Source organism: Ostrinia furnacalis, unplaced genomic scaffold, assembly GCF_004193835.3.
Source record: "Ostrinia furnacalis isolate ACB-3 unplaced genomic scaffold, ASM419383v2 OfSCF4115, whole genome shotgun sequence".
Classification (NCBI taxonomy): domain Eukaryota; kingdom Metazoa; phylum Arthropoda; class Insecta; order Lepidoptera; family Crambidae; genus Ostrinia; species Ostrinia furnacalis.
Window position 1 is genome coordinate 53,581 of NW_021134354.1, and position 19,717 is coordinate 73,297.

At 37.7% G+C, this 19,717-nt stretch overlaps 1 protein-coding gene across 2 annotated transcripts; it reads right to left on the reverse strand.

Moving 5' to 3' along the window:
- Positions 1–10,560: 10,560 nt before the first annotated feature.
- LOC114358809 (synaptic vesicle glycoprotein 2B-like) lies at positions 10,561–19,113 on the reverse strand. 2 transcript variants are annotated; one of them, XM_028312859.1, is made up of 11 exons: positions 18,988–19,113; positions 18,368–18,529; positions 16,945–17,107; positions 16,733–16,854; positions 16,389–16,633; positions 15,865–16,016; positions 15,283–15,409; positions 14,811–14,948; positions 14,236–14,381; positions 13,073–13,200; positions 10,561–10,678 (listed from the first exon to the last, which is right to left on the reverse strand). In XM_028312859.1, exons 1-11 carry the CDS (start codon positions 19,049–19,051, stop codon positions 10,614–10,616), a joined length of 1,512 nt encoding a protein of 503 aa, XP_028168660.1. In that variant the 5' UTR covers positions 19,052–19,113; the 3' UTR covers positions 10,561–10,613. The 2 variants fall into 2 exon arrangements, with proteins under 2 accessions (XP_028168660.1, XP_028168659.1); XM_028312858.1 differs by lacking the exon at positions 10,561–10,678 and adding an exon at positions 12,284–12,758.
- Between the last annotated feature and the right edge of the window lie 604 nt (positions 19,114–19,717).

Sequence of the window (19,717 nt, forward strand, 5' to 3'; positions counted from 1 at the left end):
TGACCACCTTGTACATTAGGGCACATATTATTTACAAATTATCCGAACCTGAATCGATTTTTAGGTAAGCAAAGTAACACTACATTGCTCTTCAATCTCAATTCTCAATCGATGTAAATTGATTGAAATCGATCATTAAGAAACATGAAAATTAGTAAATAGGCCAATGAAAAACGTAAAGCGTTGGTAGAGTAGAGCATAAGTGACCACTAAGGTAAACCGTAATCACACGGTTACGGTTTTAGTGCATCTGAGAACCATCCAGAAATCGCCTGGTTATCGCGTGTGTCTGAACCGGGGCTAATAGTTAGTTAGATTAGGTGAACTCTAGTTAAACTACCAACTTTTAAATACAAATAATAGAACAAGTAAGCCATTAAAATTCAAAGTTCCATAAATACATTACGTCTGGTAATTGAATACGATAAGATTTGCAATGATTATTAGAATGTTATATTTTTATCATCAGATATATTAGTCTGGTTTCGATATAAAGTAAAATTACGTGAGCACTTTATCAATTACGTTTTAATTATTGAACTTTGAATTTTACAAAGAAGATAGCAAATTCTCTTGCAAGTTTCGATTCGATTAGAGAAACTAGTGAGCTTAAGCGAACTTTATTGGTCAAAGTCAAAGTCAAAGTCAAAATTTCTTTATTTGTTTAGACTAATAAATAGTTCTTAAAAATCGTCATTTTGCTCTTAAGGAGCCTCTACATGTCTCATAATCTTTTTACCCTACCAGCGCTTCGAGACCAACATTTGGCAAGTGCTGAGAAGAAGCGCCGCAACAAACTCAGTCACCACTGTCTGCCGGTTAATATAAATAAATAGAAATAGCAGTAGTAGGTACATTCGATTCAGGAGCAGTTCACTGAATTTACCATGCATTCTTGTATAGTGTATCTTATAAGAATGGGTATACAAAATTGCGTGGTATATTAAACAAGGTAGTGACGTGCTAATATCTAGACTTACAGATTACATACTTAAATACTAGTAGAAATGACTCGCATACATAAGTTGGAATAATGGTAGTCTGTGCCTGTAAGTTATTTTATTTTACTTTATTTTGAAGAGATGATTGGGACGAAAAGTGAATAATATACATAATTGTAATAATAAAATAAGTCATGTAACTAATTACGCCCACGACGCTTGCGATGACCATGCCAGATAGGGTAATGCGTAAACTTGATTTTGACAGTGAGTGAAGGCCGTTACTTACTCTTCGGGCATCGTATTCTACAGTTTATTTTTATCTTCTTCCGAAATATTTTATTGGATTTTTAACAACATTTAATTTTTGTCTGTGTAACGTATAGCATTTTTGTTTGCCATTCTGCAGGACTGTGTGTCCCATGAACTTTGTCGAGTTCGCGTTATGCGCAGGTCACTCCTAATTTTCTAATAAAAATCACACTAGGGATGTCGATTTATGTAGAGCTGTTTATTTTTATTAAGGAAGCTGCACTTATTCTATTTAATCCTGTATGAAAACTTAATAAACAGATAACTAGTGTTTTTTTTTGGGTTTCGACCTTTTTTATCAGTCGATAATGGTTGGTGATGTGGTGGATTCTGTAGTGTCGAATACCTACTTTATAATCTCGGAAGTATACACAGTTTCCAAGGTAAATAATTACTATTCTGATTAATTTAGTTGTTGGTCATTAGATTAACTTAACCTTCACTGTTTAGGATTTATATTGGTGAATAGGCTAGTGTTAATAGGAGGCTTTACAGGATTGCTAAACTAGTGACGGGAATAGTCTCAATTCTAGTTCGATATGGCGCGTGTAATGAATCAAAACTAAGCTCTATGATATTTTGCTAATTTGCCAAAGATAAGTTTTGTTGTCCGAGATTCAGATAGTCGTCGGAATTTTCGTCAGTTTGATTTATGTTCTATAAATTCGTTTATCGTGTGTTTAATTTGCTCAACAAATGTCAAGGAGTCTCAAGATAAGTGTGAGGTGTGTGCCATGCCCACAAAATACGTGGAATGAATATAGCGCGCAAAGTGCTACCTACCAGCACAGGCGTTTTGCGTATAGAGGCCATGACTGAGACGTATCCCGTTTTTTTTAAATGGTGCGTGACTTCTAACTTACCACTTTAAACTTTTATACTATCTACTACTATGATTACTACTAATCTACTATCATGATTTCTGTATAAATGCTCCATTTCATATGAACCTAATGAACTAAGTACCTAAGGAAGATAGTGCATGCTATTTGGCGTTCTTTAGTCCTTCTTCCGCGTGCTATTAAGTCCAGCAGTGGACTGCCATAGCCTGAAATGATGATGATGATGACGACTAGCTCAAATGCCCACAACGTCATTCTTTCAATGATTAGATATTACAAAACCTAGCTCTGTAACTGGGTTTTCTTCACTACCTAAATTATGCACGATTTCGTTCTTGAAAAGAAAATCTGTTTAATTTACAACTAGAATTTTGTGATAAATTAATAGGAATTTTATTGTTACCTTTTTATTATTAATTTTTCATACTAGAATTAATTATATGAGTAGTTTATAGTTTCAGTTGTTTTATATCTTTTCTTACGCATTTTATCATTATCTTAAATAATAACTGATCTTTATCTTGCTCTACCATCATTCGGCAGAACATACAGCAGGTTTACTAGGGTAGGTACAATTTATTTTAGACTCTATATTGTCGATATATCCGTTCACGTGTTTCCTGACTGTCATAGACACAAATAGACGTACAGTAGGTCCCGGTAAGGTCACTCTATGCTAGACTACAATGCTTAGTCACACAATATCGTAGACTACTTGAATGACTTTATTGACCTTTTGAAGGTTCATTCATCATGAATAATAAAGACAAATTATTTATTGCCTTATGTAAAACATATTTATTATAATTTCAAAATGTTTGGCTAAATATAGTATAATTTTAATTAATAATTGTTTAATACGACGACTGGTCAAGCGCAGGCTCGATTAGCGCAGCATAAAATATGCGATTACTTATATTCCAAGCTGTATATCTACATTTGCCTTTTTGTGTTTCATGAGCTTTTTTTCAATATTATAAAAGCTATTATGAGTGGTTTTGTTCGCCAATTTGTCGTTTTCGGAACGCATTTTAAGGCATCAGAAACCTTTCGATGACCCCTAAACTCTGAAAAAGTTTGTTATATTCCCAAAGGATAAGCCTAGGCGCAGACCACCGACTTTTAGTTGGGCCCTATTTTAATTTGTATGAAGAATCGGCCGATAGCAAATCGGCGTAATGTGCGCACTTCCATACAAACAAGCCCATACTGAATAACTGCCCGACTAAACTATCGGCCGACGAAAAATCGGTGGTCTGCGCCTAGGATATGAGAAGAAGATCTATACGATTGTATACTTAATGATACAAAGCCAACATTTTAAAAGGTGTTGTATGTCTTCCAATCTGTTTCGCAATTGTCCAGGATGTAAGTCTACTCTTCCTTTTTGTATTATGTCCCATGCGTTTGTCTCGGCGCCCTTTCCAAGGCAATCGGTTGATTCACCTCTGCGCTTCCATGTCGGTCATAAGTGCGTGTCTGCAATTAGTGTCGAGTGACATTCATTTATAACCCGAGTGCAGTAAAGAGAGCCATGTTTTTATATTTTCTTCTTGTCGAGTCGTCAAAAAACCTACACATCAGCCCAAAACTCCGCCACAAGGGTGGCGTTGTCAGTGGCCTTCATTAAATCTTCCTGCGTGCAGTTGTGTGGGCACGCAGGGCCGTTGTTTTTATATGCGAATCATAATTCAAGATTACAGCATATTATTTAACAATAAAGCGTTGGAATTTGTACGTTTGGTCTAGATTTCTAGAACGATCACAAAAATATATTTTTGTATGTGAAAACTTAACTGAAGTGTATCGATTAAGTCAACCATAATTATCATGAATTTCTATTGTATATGCTCAAACGCATGTCGAAGTATGAAACACATACTGAAAGTTCCATCTAACGTGACAAAATAAATTCAAATTTACTGTACAGCAAAATGTGGCTTAAGAAAAGGAGATATGGTATAATACCTTTATTTTATTGATATTTTATGCTAGATTGGCACTGGGTCACGTGGCAGATTGTTTTGTGCTCGAGATCATGCGCGTAGAGTCGCTCCAAGTCGTATAGAGTCCCACTGAGTGCAGACTCAATCGCACATAACAACATTATCGTTATTAGTTATCATCAACAGCTTCTAGAAATCCACTGCTTGACATAAGACTCTCCCATAGAATGTTACAGCAAGCGGTTCTCTGAACGTTTCGCGCGCTCGTAAAATTTTCAGGCTGAAATCCACGTAAAGTCGTGGGCAAAAACTGGTACAAAAATGACAATTTTAGTTCTAATAGTAGTAGGTACCTAAGTAATAGACTTAGGTAGGTACTTATTGTGCCATGCCACCTCTCACTGCGTTTAATTCCTGAAAATCTTGGCTCTTCACGTCTAGTACTTATTCGTAGAGACGTACTTGTAGAGACATGTAAATTGATAAATCGATCATAACAATAATATTGCCCTATTATCGCCACTAATGATTATTTTCGTAACATGAAGTAGGTACCTACTTTAAGTACCTTTTTATGTCAACAATAAAGATAAACTGGACTGAAATTATTAACGTTTGGAAACATGACTCTAGCAACTTAGTTTCTTACATTTAAGGGATGTTTTCCATTTCTTTTAATTACAGGCGGTGGTTATTAAAGAAAAAAACCTATACTTAAATGGCTAATCCATTAACAAGTACTATTTAGAAGTAATCTAAAGCTTTTTTCGCAATTACCGTCGCTTCGTAGGAACAAGGGGGCCTCGTGGATCGGTCTTTAACGTCATCTACTCTAATGATTACCACGTTCAAATCCCATAGCTAGCAGATGATTTTGGGCAATGAGCACTTATAGAATTTCTCAACAAGGAAGCTATATCAAAGCAGTTTTAAACATCAACATACTTGTAGGATAAAATAATACCTATTCGTAACATACTTCAAACAACAAATCGCTTTGAATATTTAGTACGTTTCAATAAAAAACAAATCGAGTTTAGGTAATGCGTATAAATGACGTCATTCGCGGATTTTCCTAACCTGATTAACGGGCTGATGAGGAACCGTCCACACGGATTACACAATGACAGGTGTTAATCAAATGTCGCGTCCACGCGGTCAAGTGTGAACTCCCCCTAACTGGATTAAGAGGATCAAACGGGCACGAGTTATGAAGGAGAATGGATATGGCAAAAAGGATGTTGACCGGTTGTAAGATATAAATTATTAAAAAAAAAAAATCAAAGCAGTTTATAACGCGCGTGAAAAGAAAGAAAAAAATTTTTTTTGTTATCTTGCTAACGTAAAATTTAGTGGCCAGTTACTTGTATCAAGTAGAGTGAATCATGTTCCTGTAGTGGAATGGAAACTAAATGACTGTTGATTATGATGATGAAGCAAGCATAATACTTACGATTCTGACAGCGGACGATCGATTAAAATAAATTAATATTCAAAAAGAATGATTTATTATGGTAACATACTCGTACATAGTTTTGTTATCAATGATTAATCTTCATTCATACATATTTTTAGAATGGCATTATTTAGTTAAGCTGTTCTATTTTTAACTAGTATTTATTGATAATATTAATTAGTCATCATGAAATCACGAATAACTTTTTCATAACATCCATATTCTTAACAATATTTCCGGATTACTGAAATTATCAAAGCCATTTTAGCTCTCTAAAAATAAACTGTCACTTCGTAGATCTATGTGAGAGTTGCATGCGCGCCATAGGGATAATTCATAATTCAGCAGGGTTTCCAAAACTTTTTGAATGTTAATTTGCATAACATGGTCATCACTGCATATTTTATTAAAGTCCCTCGCTGCAAGTGTTTGCTTGTGCTTATCTTAAAATTAATCTGTGGATTTTAATGGAAAAATGATTATTTAGGAATGTTCTCTAAGTCCACCTGGCTAGCTACCACCATCTTACTTAAGTCTGTCGCCATATTAACAATGTTAAAAACATTGTTGCGTTCCGGCAGTTAGAGGTATGATGCCAGTTCCTCTGTGGTTCAGGATTTCTGATCACTTTCCATCAGATGAGATGCAGGTCAAAAGCTTTCTTGTTGTGAATAAAACAAATAAACATTGAGACGTTTCATCTAAGTGTTAGGTATTATCAACGTCTTCTCCAAACTTCCTGAATGCGTGTGTCCATGACGTCCTAGATTCCACAATGGCCGCGCCCCTCTAAATACCCACCTGTACCTGCAGTCTAAATTGTCCCCGAGCCATTGTATAGGGCCAATTACGGATGCCACCTCCACACTTTCTAGGATGCATGTGTGCATGATACGCTGGCTGTTGGCTGTTGGCCTAGTTAGCTGGGGCCGCGCCCTCTGCAGAATAAATTGGGCCAGACTAGATCTAGACCTCTAGACCTCTACGTGTCGCCTGTCGCCTGCAGGTGTACTCATTACGGTCATTATGACGTGAAAGTTCTGACATCACGTCTTTTTATAATAACTAACTCTACCCGTGACTTCGTACGCGTGGAATTTATTAAACACCAGCGGCTGCCCGCGACTTCGTACGGTGGATCCCGTTTTACCCCCTTAGGGGTGGAGTTTCGTAAAATCCTTTCTAAGCGGATGCCTACGTCATAACATCTGCATGCCAAATTTCAGCCCGATCCGTCCAGTGGGCTGTGCGTTGATAGATCACTATGTCTGTCAGTCAGTCAGTCACCTTTTAGTTATTATTTAGATTCTTTTGCATATTACAATGTTCGATGGTAAAATTAACTCGTCTAATGCTAAAAGGCAAAGTTACGGACGGCTTACCTACATTTTATAAGTAGGTACATAATAATATGTATTTACTGAAATAAAAGTACTAACGTAATGGTTCTAACGTAACGTAGCGTAAGGATTCCGTGGCATGTTTGTTATCTTCAGTCACGTTTTACACGAGTATTTTGTACATTTTGATAACTTAGTTGTAGAAAAGTGTCGTTTGTCTTTAGGTAAATCCATTAGAGTTAGTTGGTGCTCAAGTACAATAACTTTTCATATTGGATCATTATAGCTTCTCATTATATCTTAACCTCAATAGGACGGTGATGATAAACGAATATGTGCTAACGGATTATGGGGATATTAATACCTTATTTTTCGGTAAAAAATACTCCAAATTTTTTTTATCCTACTTTGTGATCTATCTTGTGGCCACGATGGAAAGTCGAGAGCACATCAAGCTATACAGTAGCTTAGCATCTAAAGCAGTTGTAAATAATAGCAGTTTTTTGCAAAGTATATAAGAGTCAGATGTGTTGTTAACTGTACACCAGGACCTATAAATGGCAATGGCAGTATGGTAATGAAACGTTTTACGGTAAACTAAATAATTTAAACAACAATTTCGTACAAATGTGAATTCGCATAGTTTACTGATAATACCGTTGTTAGCAATAAAGACAAAAATTGGGGCACATAAATGTTATATTACTACTGAACTTCAAGGTTACACTTACATTATACCAGAAGCTGAAAACACATAATACGCAAAATATACCGTAGTTATGACATCCATAGTCAAATGACTACGAGACTGCTACGGCGTAGTCAAAGCGACTACAAAAAAGTTATGTAACACAAAATTGAGGAATTTTATTTTATGCATAGAATAGAATAGAGTACCTAAGATCGCTTCATCCACAAAGACGCGCCCCACCAATTTTTGGTCGAGGGAAGCGCGGGGTGCGAGGTGTTTGATCCGAGCAATCCGAGCGTCATTATTGTAGTGTGTGTGTAACACTCAAACATTAACGGACGAATGGTGGGGCGCGTCTTCGTGGATGAATCCATCTATAGCACCATGTCTCATGAGTGACATGACTAGCTTTATCTTGTGGCTTCGAATGAGATTGACTGGTTTAATGTCACACATAATTTATTTGTATATCTAGATCTTTTTATTATTTTAGTATGTTTCGATTATCACAGCGATAAATATGTAAATTAATGCCAATCACTTAGATAAAGATAAAAGGTACAAATGACATTACATTTATGATTGTTTCTAAAAATAGACTAATGTAATGATAAGATACATTTGAAATATTTCATGAATTCGCATTTTAGGACTATAAGGTGATTTGCATAATTTTTCCTTCTGATTAAGTTAATGTTTAAATTACTCTTTGCCGACATGTTGGGTTCGTTCACATATGGAGGTCAGCTCGTGACGATAGCCACCTCGACCTAAGGGCTGTAACAAATGGCAATGCCAGATTTTGTATGGAAAGTGGCGTCTTTTTTTTTTCGCGCGGCCATCGACTAAACTTTGTTTTTTGATTACAAAATAGTGTAATAAACCAAACTTACTATGTCATGTATACCTCTAAACTCAGTCTGAACTGAGTTACGAGCATTAGAAGTTTGATGATTTTCATACTAGATTTGCTTTTTGCGCGCAAAGTTTTGTAAGAAATTGCAACCAAATAGTGAGATTGTATGTGTAAACAAACAATATCATCCATTAGAGGCTCCAGACATCAGTATGGAGCTGAATCAGCGCAATAAAAAAATAGCGCAATATTTTGTTGCAATTTCTTACAAAACTTGCACTATTTTGTTATCAAAAAACAAAGTTTGGTCGATGGCCGCGCGAAAAAAAAAAGACGCCAATTTCCGGCATTGTCTTTTGTATTTGTATTGTACGCAGGACGCTACCAATCGATCAACATGGAAAGCATTGGGGGAGGCCTATGTTCAGCAGTGGACGTCCTGTGGCTGAAATGATGAAAGCAGGCTGATAATAATTTGCGCTGAGAGACATCATTTTATTAACGCCTCTATTAAAATGAAGTTTGTATTCAATATTAATTGAACACTTGAATAGGTACTACCTACTTATTAAATAGCGTGTAAATAAATTCTTTTATTTTCGTTTTACTTTGGCACTTGCGTCGGTTGTAATACCTATTTTTTAAACTGGAAAGGCAGATGTGCCATAATAAAATTATACCTTTATATTCCACTTGCGGCCGCCTGCGACTTCGTACGCGTGGATCCCGTTTTAGCTCCTTTGGGGTTGAATTTTGCAAAATCGCGTCTTATTGAGCACCTACGTTCTAGAAGGAACCCCCCTGCAAAATTTTGAAACTCCTGCACTTGTAATTTCTGAGATTTCGTGATGAGTGAGTCAGTCAATCAGTGACCTATCGCTTTTATAAATACACTTAAATTACTTTGGTACTTGCGTCGGTTGAAATGCCTATTTTTTGTCCATATACCATTATATTCCATCATAGACGCCCAGAGGCAGCCCTAGCAGGCTATCTATCACAAAGCGCTTCCGACCGGACGGCGGAAGGCGTATTGTGATTTACTGGCTCGTCTCGTCGTGGCCTTTGCGATAGGTGGCGTTGTTGTGGCTATTCTCGTAGCTCGTTTGTCCATTGGTTTGATCCGATTTTTATTGATACTGTAGGTCGTAGTATACTAGAAATTATTGAGATCTTAACTTTATAATGCGCTTCAGATATTTTTCATACGAAACTCACAAAGTATTTGGAAAATACTATCTAAATATTACCTATTACTCAAAAGTGAGTGACTGACTGACTGACATAGTGATCTATCAACGCACAGCCCAAACCACTGGACGGATCGGGCTGAAAGGCATGCAGGTAGATGTTATGACGTTGGCAACCGCTAAGAAAATATTTTACGAAACCACCCAAAGTGGTCGGGATCCACGTGTACGAAGTCGCGGGCGGCCGCTAGTGGAAAATAAATTGCAATATGAACATTGCTGAAGTCTGATGGTTTTTTAGCTTAAAACTCGTATTTAAATTCAGAAAATTTGCTACATAAGCCAGAAAATTACTGTACCTTACTCATTATTCTGAGTTGCCAACTGACTGAAATGCTATAACATTATCAGTAGGAGCAAAGAGAATTGGATATGTAGAGTAAGTAGATACTGGGTTTGATTTATTAGTGAGATAAACTGGCTTGAACAAACTTGACTATCCCAAAAGTTACACGCTTTAGAAGACACGGCAGCTCTGCTCCCCTAGACAAAACTCCATACAAAAAAAGGCTTTTCGACCACTTTTCGACTGGTTTGCGATTAAAATGTGCACTTTGTCTAGACCCACTTAATGAGGTCTCAATTAATGAGAAATGCAGGCCAAAATTGTTTCGTTGTTACGTCATGATTGAAGAGAAAATGTGAGTGTAAATGATTTTGAGACAATTTTTGTATATTCACCGGTTAAAAATGTCATAGTTTTGAATAAAAAAGACAGCATTAGCATAACATCACAGAATTTAATTGGTATCTAATTTAGTATAAATTAAACTGTAACCCTCAACCGAACTATTTACACTTCATCTTACTTCGAGTATTTTTCAAAATTATGAACAACCAACCTTCATATTTTCTTAACTGCTATCATTTCTACCGTGTTTTGTTTTACTTTTAGCATGATATAAAAACAAATATGCTATAAAACTATTTGCTTGTCATGGCACAGGAGCTGGTCTGCCTGGAGAGTTCTGATTCCTTTTCAAGTTTCAGCGCACTTCTTTCGTTGGGGTGGCTCTGGCAGGAGGAATTGGAGACCTGCACCCACTGTGGATAAGATCATTATTAAGAGAATTACTGTTATTGGGAACAAAAGAAATTAAACTCCTAATTAGGTAGAAGCATAAAAAGTCCGTTCAGTTTTGCGTAGGTACTGACTGTTTTTTAACTTCCTTATTTTCACTTCTTTCGTTTTTCGAAATTTCTAGCATTTTACATTCGGATTCGGAATAGAGCAACTATAACTTTGTAGTTTAAAGACACGTCATGTGAAATTCACGAGAAGTTATTTTGTATATAAGCCACAAATCAAACGCGACAAACGTTGAAGTTGATGTAAAATTAACAGGACTTCACTTCACTTTGAAAGTCAGGAAAAAGGGGACTGTGTAAAGACTTACATAAAGCAATGCTCGCAAACACGTAGAAGGAAGCCTCGCAGCTGGTGTTCAGCATCTCCTTCAGGATGTTTACGCCCAGCACAGCGCTGCCCCGGCCCACCATCAGGGTTAGGCAGACGGCCATCGCCCTGGAAGAACGAAAGATAGATCAGTCCCACTGCAAAAGTTATGGAAAAATTCAAGAAAACATCTTTCGTTGTTTCAGCCAAGTTTTTCCACTGCTGGAAAAAGACCTCTTTCTAGGATTTCCAAGACTGGTCCTGCGCTGCCCGCATCCAAGTGCTGTCCCGCGACCTCCACTAGGTTGTCGGTTCACCGAATGGGAGCTCTGCTTACACTANGTAGGATACTTTATAGAAGTTATTGAGATCTTAACTTTATAATGCGCTTCAGATATTTTTCATACGAAACAAGTAGGTATTTGGAAAATAAATTATAATATGAACATTGCTAAAGTCGGACGCCTTGTTAGCTTGAAACTTGTATTTAAATTCAGAAAATACCTATTTGCTACATAAGCCAGAAAATTACTGTACTATCGGGGACTCGAACGCCTTGACACCTTAAGGGCCTAAATTGTTTGCACACACACGCTCGATTTTGCTCCGCCCCCGTTCATTCATGTTTCGAGTCTAAGCAGCGTCGGCGCACCACTGTAGATGTTTGCCCTAGCAAACCAAGCTCTANTAGATGGTGCAACTCAGCCTAAAACTAAGAAAGATTGAAGAAAAAGAAACATTTCGTTTTAAACCTTAACCCTATGACAATAAAGTGCACAATGGTATTTCGTATTGCAACCTAAGCCCTGATTGTCTCTTATTGGTCGTAGTAAAAATATAGTAAAATGCGTAACCAATTAGAGACGGGGTGAGCACGTGACCGGAGCGATGCGCTTACGCTAAAATTTCTACAAAGTGGTCAGGCGGAAGAGTCCCCGATAGTACCTTACTCATTATTCTGAGTTGCCAATTGACTGAAATGCTATAACATTATCTGTAGGAGCAAAGAGAATTGGATATGTAGAGTAAGTAGATACTAGGTTTGATTTATTAGCGAGATAAACTGGCTTGAACAAACTTGACCATCCCAAAAGTTCCATGCTTTAGAAGACACGTCAGCTCTGCCCCCCTAGACAAAATGCTTTTTATGATCGAATCCTTCAAAACTCCATACAAAAAAAGGCTTTTCGACCACTTTTTGACTGGTTTGCGATTAAAATGTGCACTTTGTCTAGACCCACTTAATGAGGTCTCAATTAATGAGAAATATACGCCAAAATTGTTTCGTTGTTACGTCATGATTGAAGAGAAAATGTGAGTGTAAATGATTTTGAGACAATTTTTGTACATTCACCGGTTCAATTGAGTGAAAAATGTCATAGTTTTGAATAAAAAAGACACCATTTGCATAAAATCACAGAATTTATTTAAAATCTACTTTATAATAATTAAACTATACCTAACCCTCAACCGAACAACACACTTCATCTTACTTCGAGTATTTTAAAATTTATCAACATCAATAACATTAATCAAAAAACCTTCATTTCATTTCTACCGTGTTTTGTTTTACTTTTAGCATGATATAAAAACAAATATGCTTTAAAACTATTTGCTTGTCATGGCACAGGAGCTGGTCTGCCTGGAGAGTTCTGATTCCTTTTCAAGTTTCAGCGCACTTCTTTCGTTGGGGTGGCTCTGGCAGGAGGAATTGGAGACCTGCGCCCACTGTGAATAAGATCATTATTCAGAGAGTTACTGTTATTAAGATCAAAAGAACTCTTTTTAATTAGAAGCATAAACGTCCTTTCAGTTTTGCGTACTATTTTTTAGTTTTCACTTCTTTCGTTTCTCGAAATATCTAGCATTTTAGATTCGGAACAAATAGTTTTATCTTTGCAGTTTAAAGACATGTGAAATTCACGAGAAGTTATTTATTTAAGCCACAAATCAAACGCGACAAACGTTGAAGTTGCTGTAAAATTAACAGGACTTTACTTCATGTTGAAAATCAGGAAAAAGGGGACTGTGTAAAGACTTACATAAAGCAATGCTTGCAAACACGTAGAAGGAAGCCTCGCAGCTGGTGTTGAGCATCTCCTTCAGGATATTGACGCCCAGCACGGCGCTACCTCGACCCACCATCAGGGTTAGGCAGACGGCCATCGCCCTGGAAGAACGAAAGATAGATCAATTCCACTGAAAGAAAAATTCAAGAAAACATCTTTCGTTGTTTCAGCCAAGTTTTTCCACTGCTGGAAAAAGACCTCTTTCTAGGATTTCCAAGACTGGTCCTGCGCTGCCCGCATCCAAGTGGTGTCCCGCGACCTCCACTAGGTTGTCGGTTCACCGAATGGGAGCTCTGCTTATGTTATAGTCAAACCTCGAAGTTCCGGCACTCCTAGGTTTGACTAGTCAATCCTCAGGTCTGACTAGAAGTCTTAGTCAAAGCCCAAACATTTCGGCCTTTGACTAAATAATGTACACTAGNATTTTGTAATTTTAAATACCTACAGAAGATCCTTTAATGACCAAATGGTTCCTTATTATTTTATTTTAATGATTAGGTAGATATTATTTTAAGTACCTAATTAATATTTTGTTATTGTAATAATTGTAATTCTGAATACCTACATCTTCTATATATACAGTGTGTCCGGGCATGTAGTGATCAAACTTTAAGGGCGAAATCTAGGGACAATTTTATCGATAAAAATACTTCAAATTTGGGGCTTAACCCATTAATCGAAAAATTATAAGGATTTAAGTTTTTAATTTTTAGTTTTCACCTCTTCCTTCAAAAACAAGTGAAAGCGTGGGTAGCTTAACATTAATAAGCAAATATTTTATATCANTACACTAGTCTTCCACTTTGGTTTGTTTTATATTCGACTAGCTTTCCGCCCGCGGCTTCGCACGCGTGAAATTTCGTTTGTCACAGATCGTCATAAATTATAGCCTATATGTTATTCTGGATTATGAACAATAATACTGTAAAGTTTCATCAAAATCCGTTCAGTGGGTTTTGAGCCTATTCATTACAAACAAACAAACATATAAAAATAGGTACAAATCTTTCCTCTTTATAATATTAGTATAGATATAGGTAGATAAACTTTTCTGTTCCAACGGCCATCAGCTAAGCTTTTTCTCGTAATACAAAGTGTATATGGCATAATCTAAGAGCGTAGTATAAAATACTCACTTGACATAAGTAGGGAATATGTCAACACTGAAAGAGGCCAAGCAGTTGAAGTTGATGATGCCTGAGAGGAACATGATGAAGAAGATCGCGTTCAGGAACCACACCGTTGTGCTGTTCACCAGCAGTCCTGACACCCCGCATAGGACCTGAAAAAAAAACAATTTGAAGGCTGATTGAATTGAATGAATAGATGTTGATGGCAGATTCTTGGTTTAAAAGGTACAGCCGTGGTGTACAATGAAGCAATGTGGTTCAGAAGATGTATGTTCATTGTTCATTAGTGTGGCTCTAGAAGTATCTTCATGATCTTTTGGTAATACATGCATTTGGGATAATTAGTCTGGATTCTCACTCCATGGATGTGCAATGTGCGACGTGCGTGTATGTAAATGTCAAACTAAACGTGTAATTTTGACATCAATAACTTAAGAGTGGTATTCTGAAATGCATCTGACTATTAATTTTGAAGATGCGAAATTAATTTCGGACAACTTTCTTCCTAGCTCAACAGTTAAGAACATTCAGGAATCAGGATCAACCATTGAATTATGCAATGATTCTTTATAAGTACGTACCTGCATGAAGATAAGAACCTTCTTCTTGCTGACGTAGTTGATGAGAATAGAAATGCCCGTGTTGACGACGGCTAACACCAAGAAGATGCCCATCACCAAGGTTATCGCAAACTCATTCAGTGCACATTTGTTCTCCATCTGTGAACAGTTATTTTTGTGTTTAAAAACTGAGTACTTGTTGTTCTACTCATACTGATAATGATGTGACTATGTGGCGGAGTAATAAATTTGAGTAAAAATGTAGTTGTTGGTAGAGTCGTGTCTATACTCGTCAGTCAGTTGCTGACAAAGTCAAAGTCCAGAATTATGGTCACTTTTCTTTTTTTTTCACGCTAGTCAGAAGGGTTGGGGAAGCTGATATTCCCAGCGATGGATGAAGGAAGAGCGGGGTAAGGCTTTTAGCTTTCTGAAATAAATGACTATTAATATACTACACGTGATTATGAATCTTGATAATGGCGAAATTGTTTACCTCGTCAGTGGTCATGTTCTGCGTGGCTTGGAGACGCTGGCACAAGGTAAGGCCTTCCTCGCCGCGCTGCACCGAGCGCATGAACCCGTCCACGATGTATGGCAACCACACCACGTAGGGGTGTAAGCTGGATGGGGTCAAACAAAATACGTAAGTTAGTTTCTAACTTTTTTTAAAGTATCATTATCATTATCAATTTCAGCCATAGGACGTCCATTGCTGAACATAGGCCTCCCCCAATGATTTTCACAATGGGCGATTGGTGGTGGCCTGCATCTAGCGCCTTCCCGCTACCTTTGTAGGTGTTTTTAAAGTATACACCAATAGCATCACTTAGCATATTCTTACCAAAGCTAATTTAGAAAATATCGTTTTCAGAATTTGGAACATAACGAGAAGAAACAAAACTCAGATAAACTTTTCAACTACTACTCAGGTATTTATAACGTGAATATCAGTTATTGATTACCTCCTTAGTCCTTACGTGTGTTGCAATAATGAAGGTCTACTAACCTGAGCTGTAATAATCATTACTCCCTGAATCTTTTTACTACCCAATTATAAAGAAGGTAGAAGCCATACCAAATATAAGTGATGACGAAGATGATGGACAACAGTATGGTGTTCCTCAAGAGCGGCGTTTTGAACAGCGGCGTGGTCTGCGTGACTATGGACGACCAGAAACCTTTCACAGCTGCTGGTGCGTCGTCTTCGTTTAGTGCCAAAGACATCACCTATCGACAAAAGAAATGTGGATTTAGTTAGGAACATTCTGTACATAATTTATCAGATACTAGCGGCCCTTTCACTATTATTTAATAAAAAAAAACCGCATCGAAATCCATTGCGTAGTTTAAAGATTTAAGCATACGAGTACATAGGGACTGATAGCGGAAAGCGACTTTGTTTTATATTAGTTTGAAAGTTAGTTGGATCCAAACTAGAGAGCGTGGTGGTAGTCAGCCTAATAAAGCAGTAGCATTTTACCAGGTTTAGGTTAGGTGATTTTCTTGATGTTAGTTGTTCTGCGTTGTTCTATACGTACAAAATAAATAAGAGTCAATTACGAGAAATAAGGTGTCAATTTGTTTGGGTTTGTTACTTACAGGAAATTCATCACTGCTTTTCTTAGTGTTGATCACGAACATACTCCTCAGGGTATCCAAGGCTTTGTCCTCTTTCCCCACACTCAGAAAGAACTTCGGGCTCTCGAAGGCAAAGAGAAGGCCAATAGCGCTGATGACACAGGGCATGCAGAAGAGGATACCCAGGAGTCGCCAGGAGTTGAAGTAGATGTCGAGGACTGGTATGTGGTACGAAAATTGGAGAGGAAGAATTGGGATGGCTATGACTGTAAAGAAAAAATCAAGTTTTAAGGGGTGATTGTGATTAGGAGCTTACTAAACAGAAGAAAAGTTATTATACAAATTATGGTTAAGGTAATACATACCTGCCATAGCCCCATTGCAGCAAAAGAAGACAGTGCCAGTAAGTACTAGCAGGGAAGACAGCTTCGCCTCAGGGTTGCACTCGCTCAGCAAAGTGAAGGCTAGGGCGAAGGCACCTGCCACACTGTATTTAATATAATTTAGAATTTAATATACTTATTGAAGAACCTTCCAGTCGAGGTCTAAAATCTAGCATAAGACAGTAGATACTCACGAGCCAGAAGAAATGAACTTCCACACGCTAAAAGTGATCCAGTTCGGGGAGAAGGCAGAAGCGGCGCCGGCCACGAAGCTCATGACCATAGAGATGAAAAGCACCTTCCTCCGCCCGCGCGTGTCCGCCAAGTAACCCCAGAAGTGGGATGTGGCGATTATACCTGCAAACATGTATAAGACCCTTTATAGGGATTTAACCTATAGGTATATTGCCACCAGAATTTGAAACTTATACCAGGTTCTATCAGCTGTCTGGGCAGTGTTCATGTAATTCAGTAGGTTTCGTTTTTTTAATTAAATACCGAAGTACCTATTCCCGGTTCTGATATTTTATGCATCAGTGCTAGTGGTCACTATTCTGTTAACCTATGTTTCAGCAGTGTAAGCATGACGTATCCGTTATTTTTCTCGGATCCATGTGAATCATATAAAATAGTAAAATCATATAAAATAGGTAGTAATATTATTTCAATTGTACAGCCCCTGACATGTTTTCGAAGAGTTGGGTTTTCGAAAAGTTAGGTTTTAGAGGAGATAGATTTAGGTTTTCAAAAAGTTAGGTTTTTGAAGTCTAGTTTTCGCTGTTAGGTTTTGAAAATTTTGATTTTCGAAGACTGGTTTTTGTATATTTAGTTTTTCGGAAAGTACAGTTTTCAAAATGTTTTTGACGCAGATTCCGATGATTGCAACAACCCAAAACGGGGTTATTTTGAGTTGTATTACCCTCTGCATAAGCTTGCTTTATCTTAGATGCGTTGTAGATTTGCTTAAGTTGTGAAATACATGCGATATGAAGTAAAACATCTAATTATGTGTATAATAATGCTTGAGTCGATCCTATTGTCTCACTAATGTAATAATTACAAAGTTTTAGTAATAGAAGATAAGGATCCACCCGTTTCTTATCGTTTATCAGTCCTGACGCGGTCATGGTTTTTTGTTTGATAAACAAAAAAGAAGTTGATGTTTAAGTTTAGATTTTTGTTATCATTACTTTTGGTTCTGACGTAATTATTAGTTTTAAAAATAGCAGTGTCATGTTTATTTAAATATGGATAGTAATACAATTATTATATTCTAATGCTAAAACTGTAAGTATTGCACAATGTGGTGTAAAGTGTGGCGAATATACCACTCGCTATTAAACTTCGCGTAAATGTAGTAAAAGGTGACTTAAATCCTCCTTTAGCTCTCCTCTCAATAAGAGGGTCGTGGTGTCCCTGCAGTGAAGACTGACGCCCATATTCACAAACATCACATGAGGTCTCACAGTGCGCGTGGACGCACAGGGTCACACACGAACCAATAACAGAGCTCTATTCAACGCTCTGCGTTCGATTTGCTGCTTCACTTAAGCACGCATAGTTTGTTAATACGGGTGTATAAGACCCAATGAGGATCAATCGTCCTCTACAGCTCACCTACAAGAGGCATGGCCGCCATGAGTCCCTGCTGTGCGCTGGTGGTGTCGAGCTCGCAGGCGCTGGCTGGCACCAGGTACGCCACGGAGAACAGTTCGAACGACATCCCCATGATGATGCTGCCGCAGAGCATGAAGGTCAGGATGTTGAACTTGCCGTACCCTGGAAGGAGCAAGAGGAAAGATATTATTTTGGCGTCAGATTTTGTGAGTCGCCATTGATGTGTGACATTGGTGCATACTCATCTTGCTGAGCTGCAGGTCATGAGCCACATTTGATGAGTTGAAATAGGTCCTACTGTATTTTGAGCGAATTTATGACTACCGCATATTCTACGGATGTAATGAATGATGAAATGGAAGACCCTAGACATAAGTTTCGGGTCTGATGTAATGTGACTTACTGTACTAGTTTTCATGGCAAGTCAATCTGATCACGAGATAATAAATACAAATATTAGTTGCCTAGATAATTTTGTGCTTAGGATGCTTTAGGATGACAATTTAGGCCGTTGCTGGAATGGCGATTTTTTCTAAAACCTCAGACATAATTTCTCTAAAGAAAGTATTCAATATTGTCGATTTTATTAAAATGACTTAAGGATAATTTAAGAAACTTACCAGTCAAGTTCAGCGCCTCTTCAAAAGGCACTTTCTCCAGCTTCCCCATTTTGCACCCTTTCATAATTACTACTTCTGTCACAATTAACAGATTCGAACCTTCCACTACAATCGGTCCAGAGTGTCAGCCCGGTTTCATCTCGGATACTCGTTATAAACACCGTGCGTTATCTCAGCAGCAAACATCTGGCTGAACAAACTTTATAGTGGAGATAAATTGAGAAGGTCTTCTTCAGGTGCTATTGTCGTTATTTAATTATATTGCAGCGCAGCGTAGGACATCCACCAACAAGGTGAACCGACGACCTCATAAAGGTAGCAAGCAGGAAGGCGCTGGAGCGGTCTTTATGGAAATAATGGGGGAGCCCTATGTTCAGCAGTAGACGTCATATGGCTGAAATGATGATAACATAGTAATATAGATAGGTTACAGAGCGAACTTAATTTTGAGAATCAATCTTCATCAGTTGACCATTTGTTGGACAGAGACAGTGCAGTACGGTGCTGTAAAAATTATACTTAAGCTGAATTAAAAAATCTGACCGTCACTGACTTTAGATTGTCATCAGCTTGGCAATTGGAAGGGTACGTCAGTGAAATTGGTTTATTAACGGGTAAAAATGCCAAGTTACAACCCGCTCGAGTTAACTGCGCATCTGGCAGCCATGACGTCACGTCGACGCTCTGGCACAGAATAATAATAAGTACTGCGTACAGAAGTTTTACTTCG

What these genes read in the sequence shown, in the direction of transcription:
- LOC114358809 (XM_028312859.1), bottom strand. Translation starts at nt 19,051, where the DNA reads ATGAAAGGGTGCAAAATGGGGAAGCTGGAGAAAGTGCCTTTTGAAGAG. An exon ending in AGAACATGACCACTGACGAG is followed by an intron (nt 14,949 to 15,282) that starts GTAAACAATTTC and finishes AACTGTTCACAG; the next exon opens with ATGGAGAACAAATGTGCACT. An exon ending in ATATTCCCTACTTATGTCAA is followed by an intron (nt 13,201 to 14,235) that starts GTGAGTATTTTA and finishes TCGTTCTTCCAG; the next exon opens with GGCGATGGCCGTCTGCCTAA.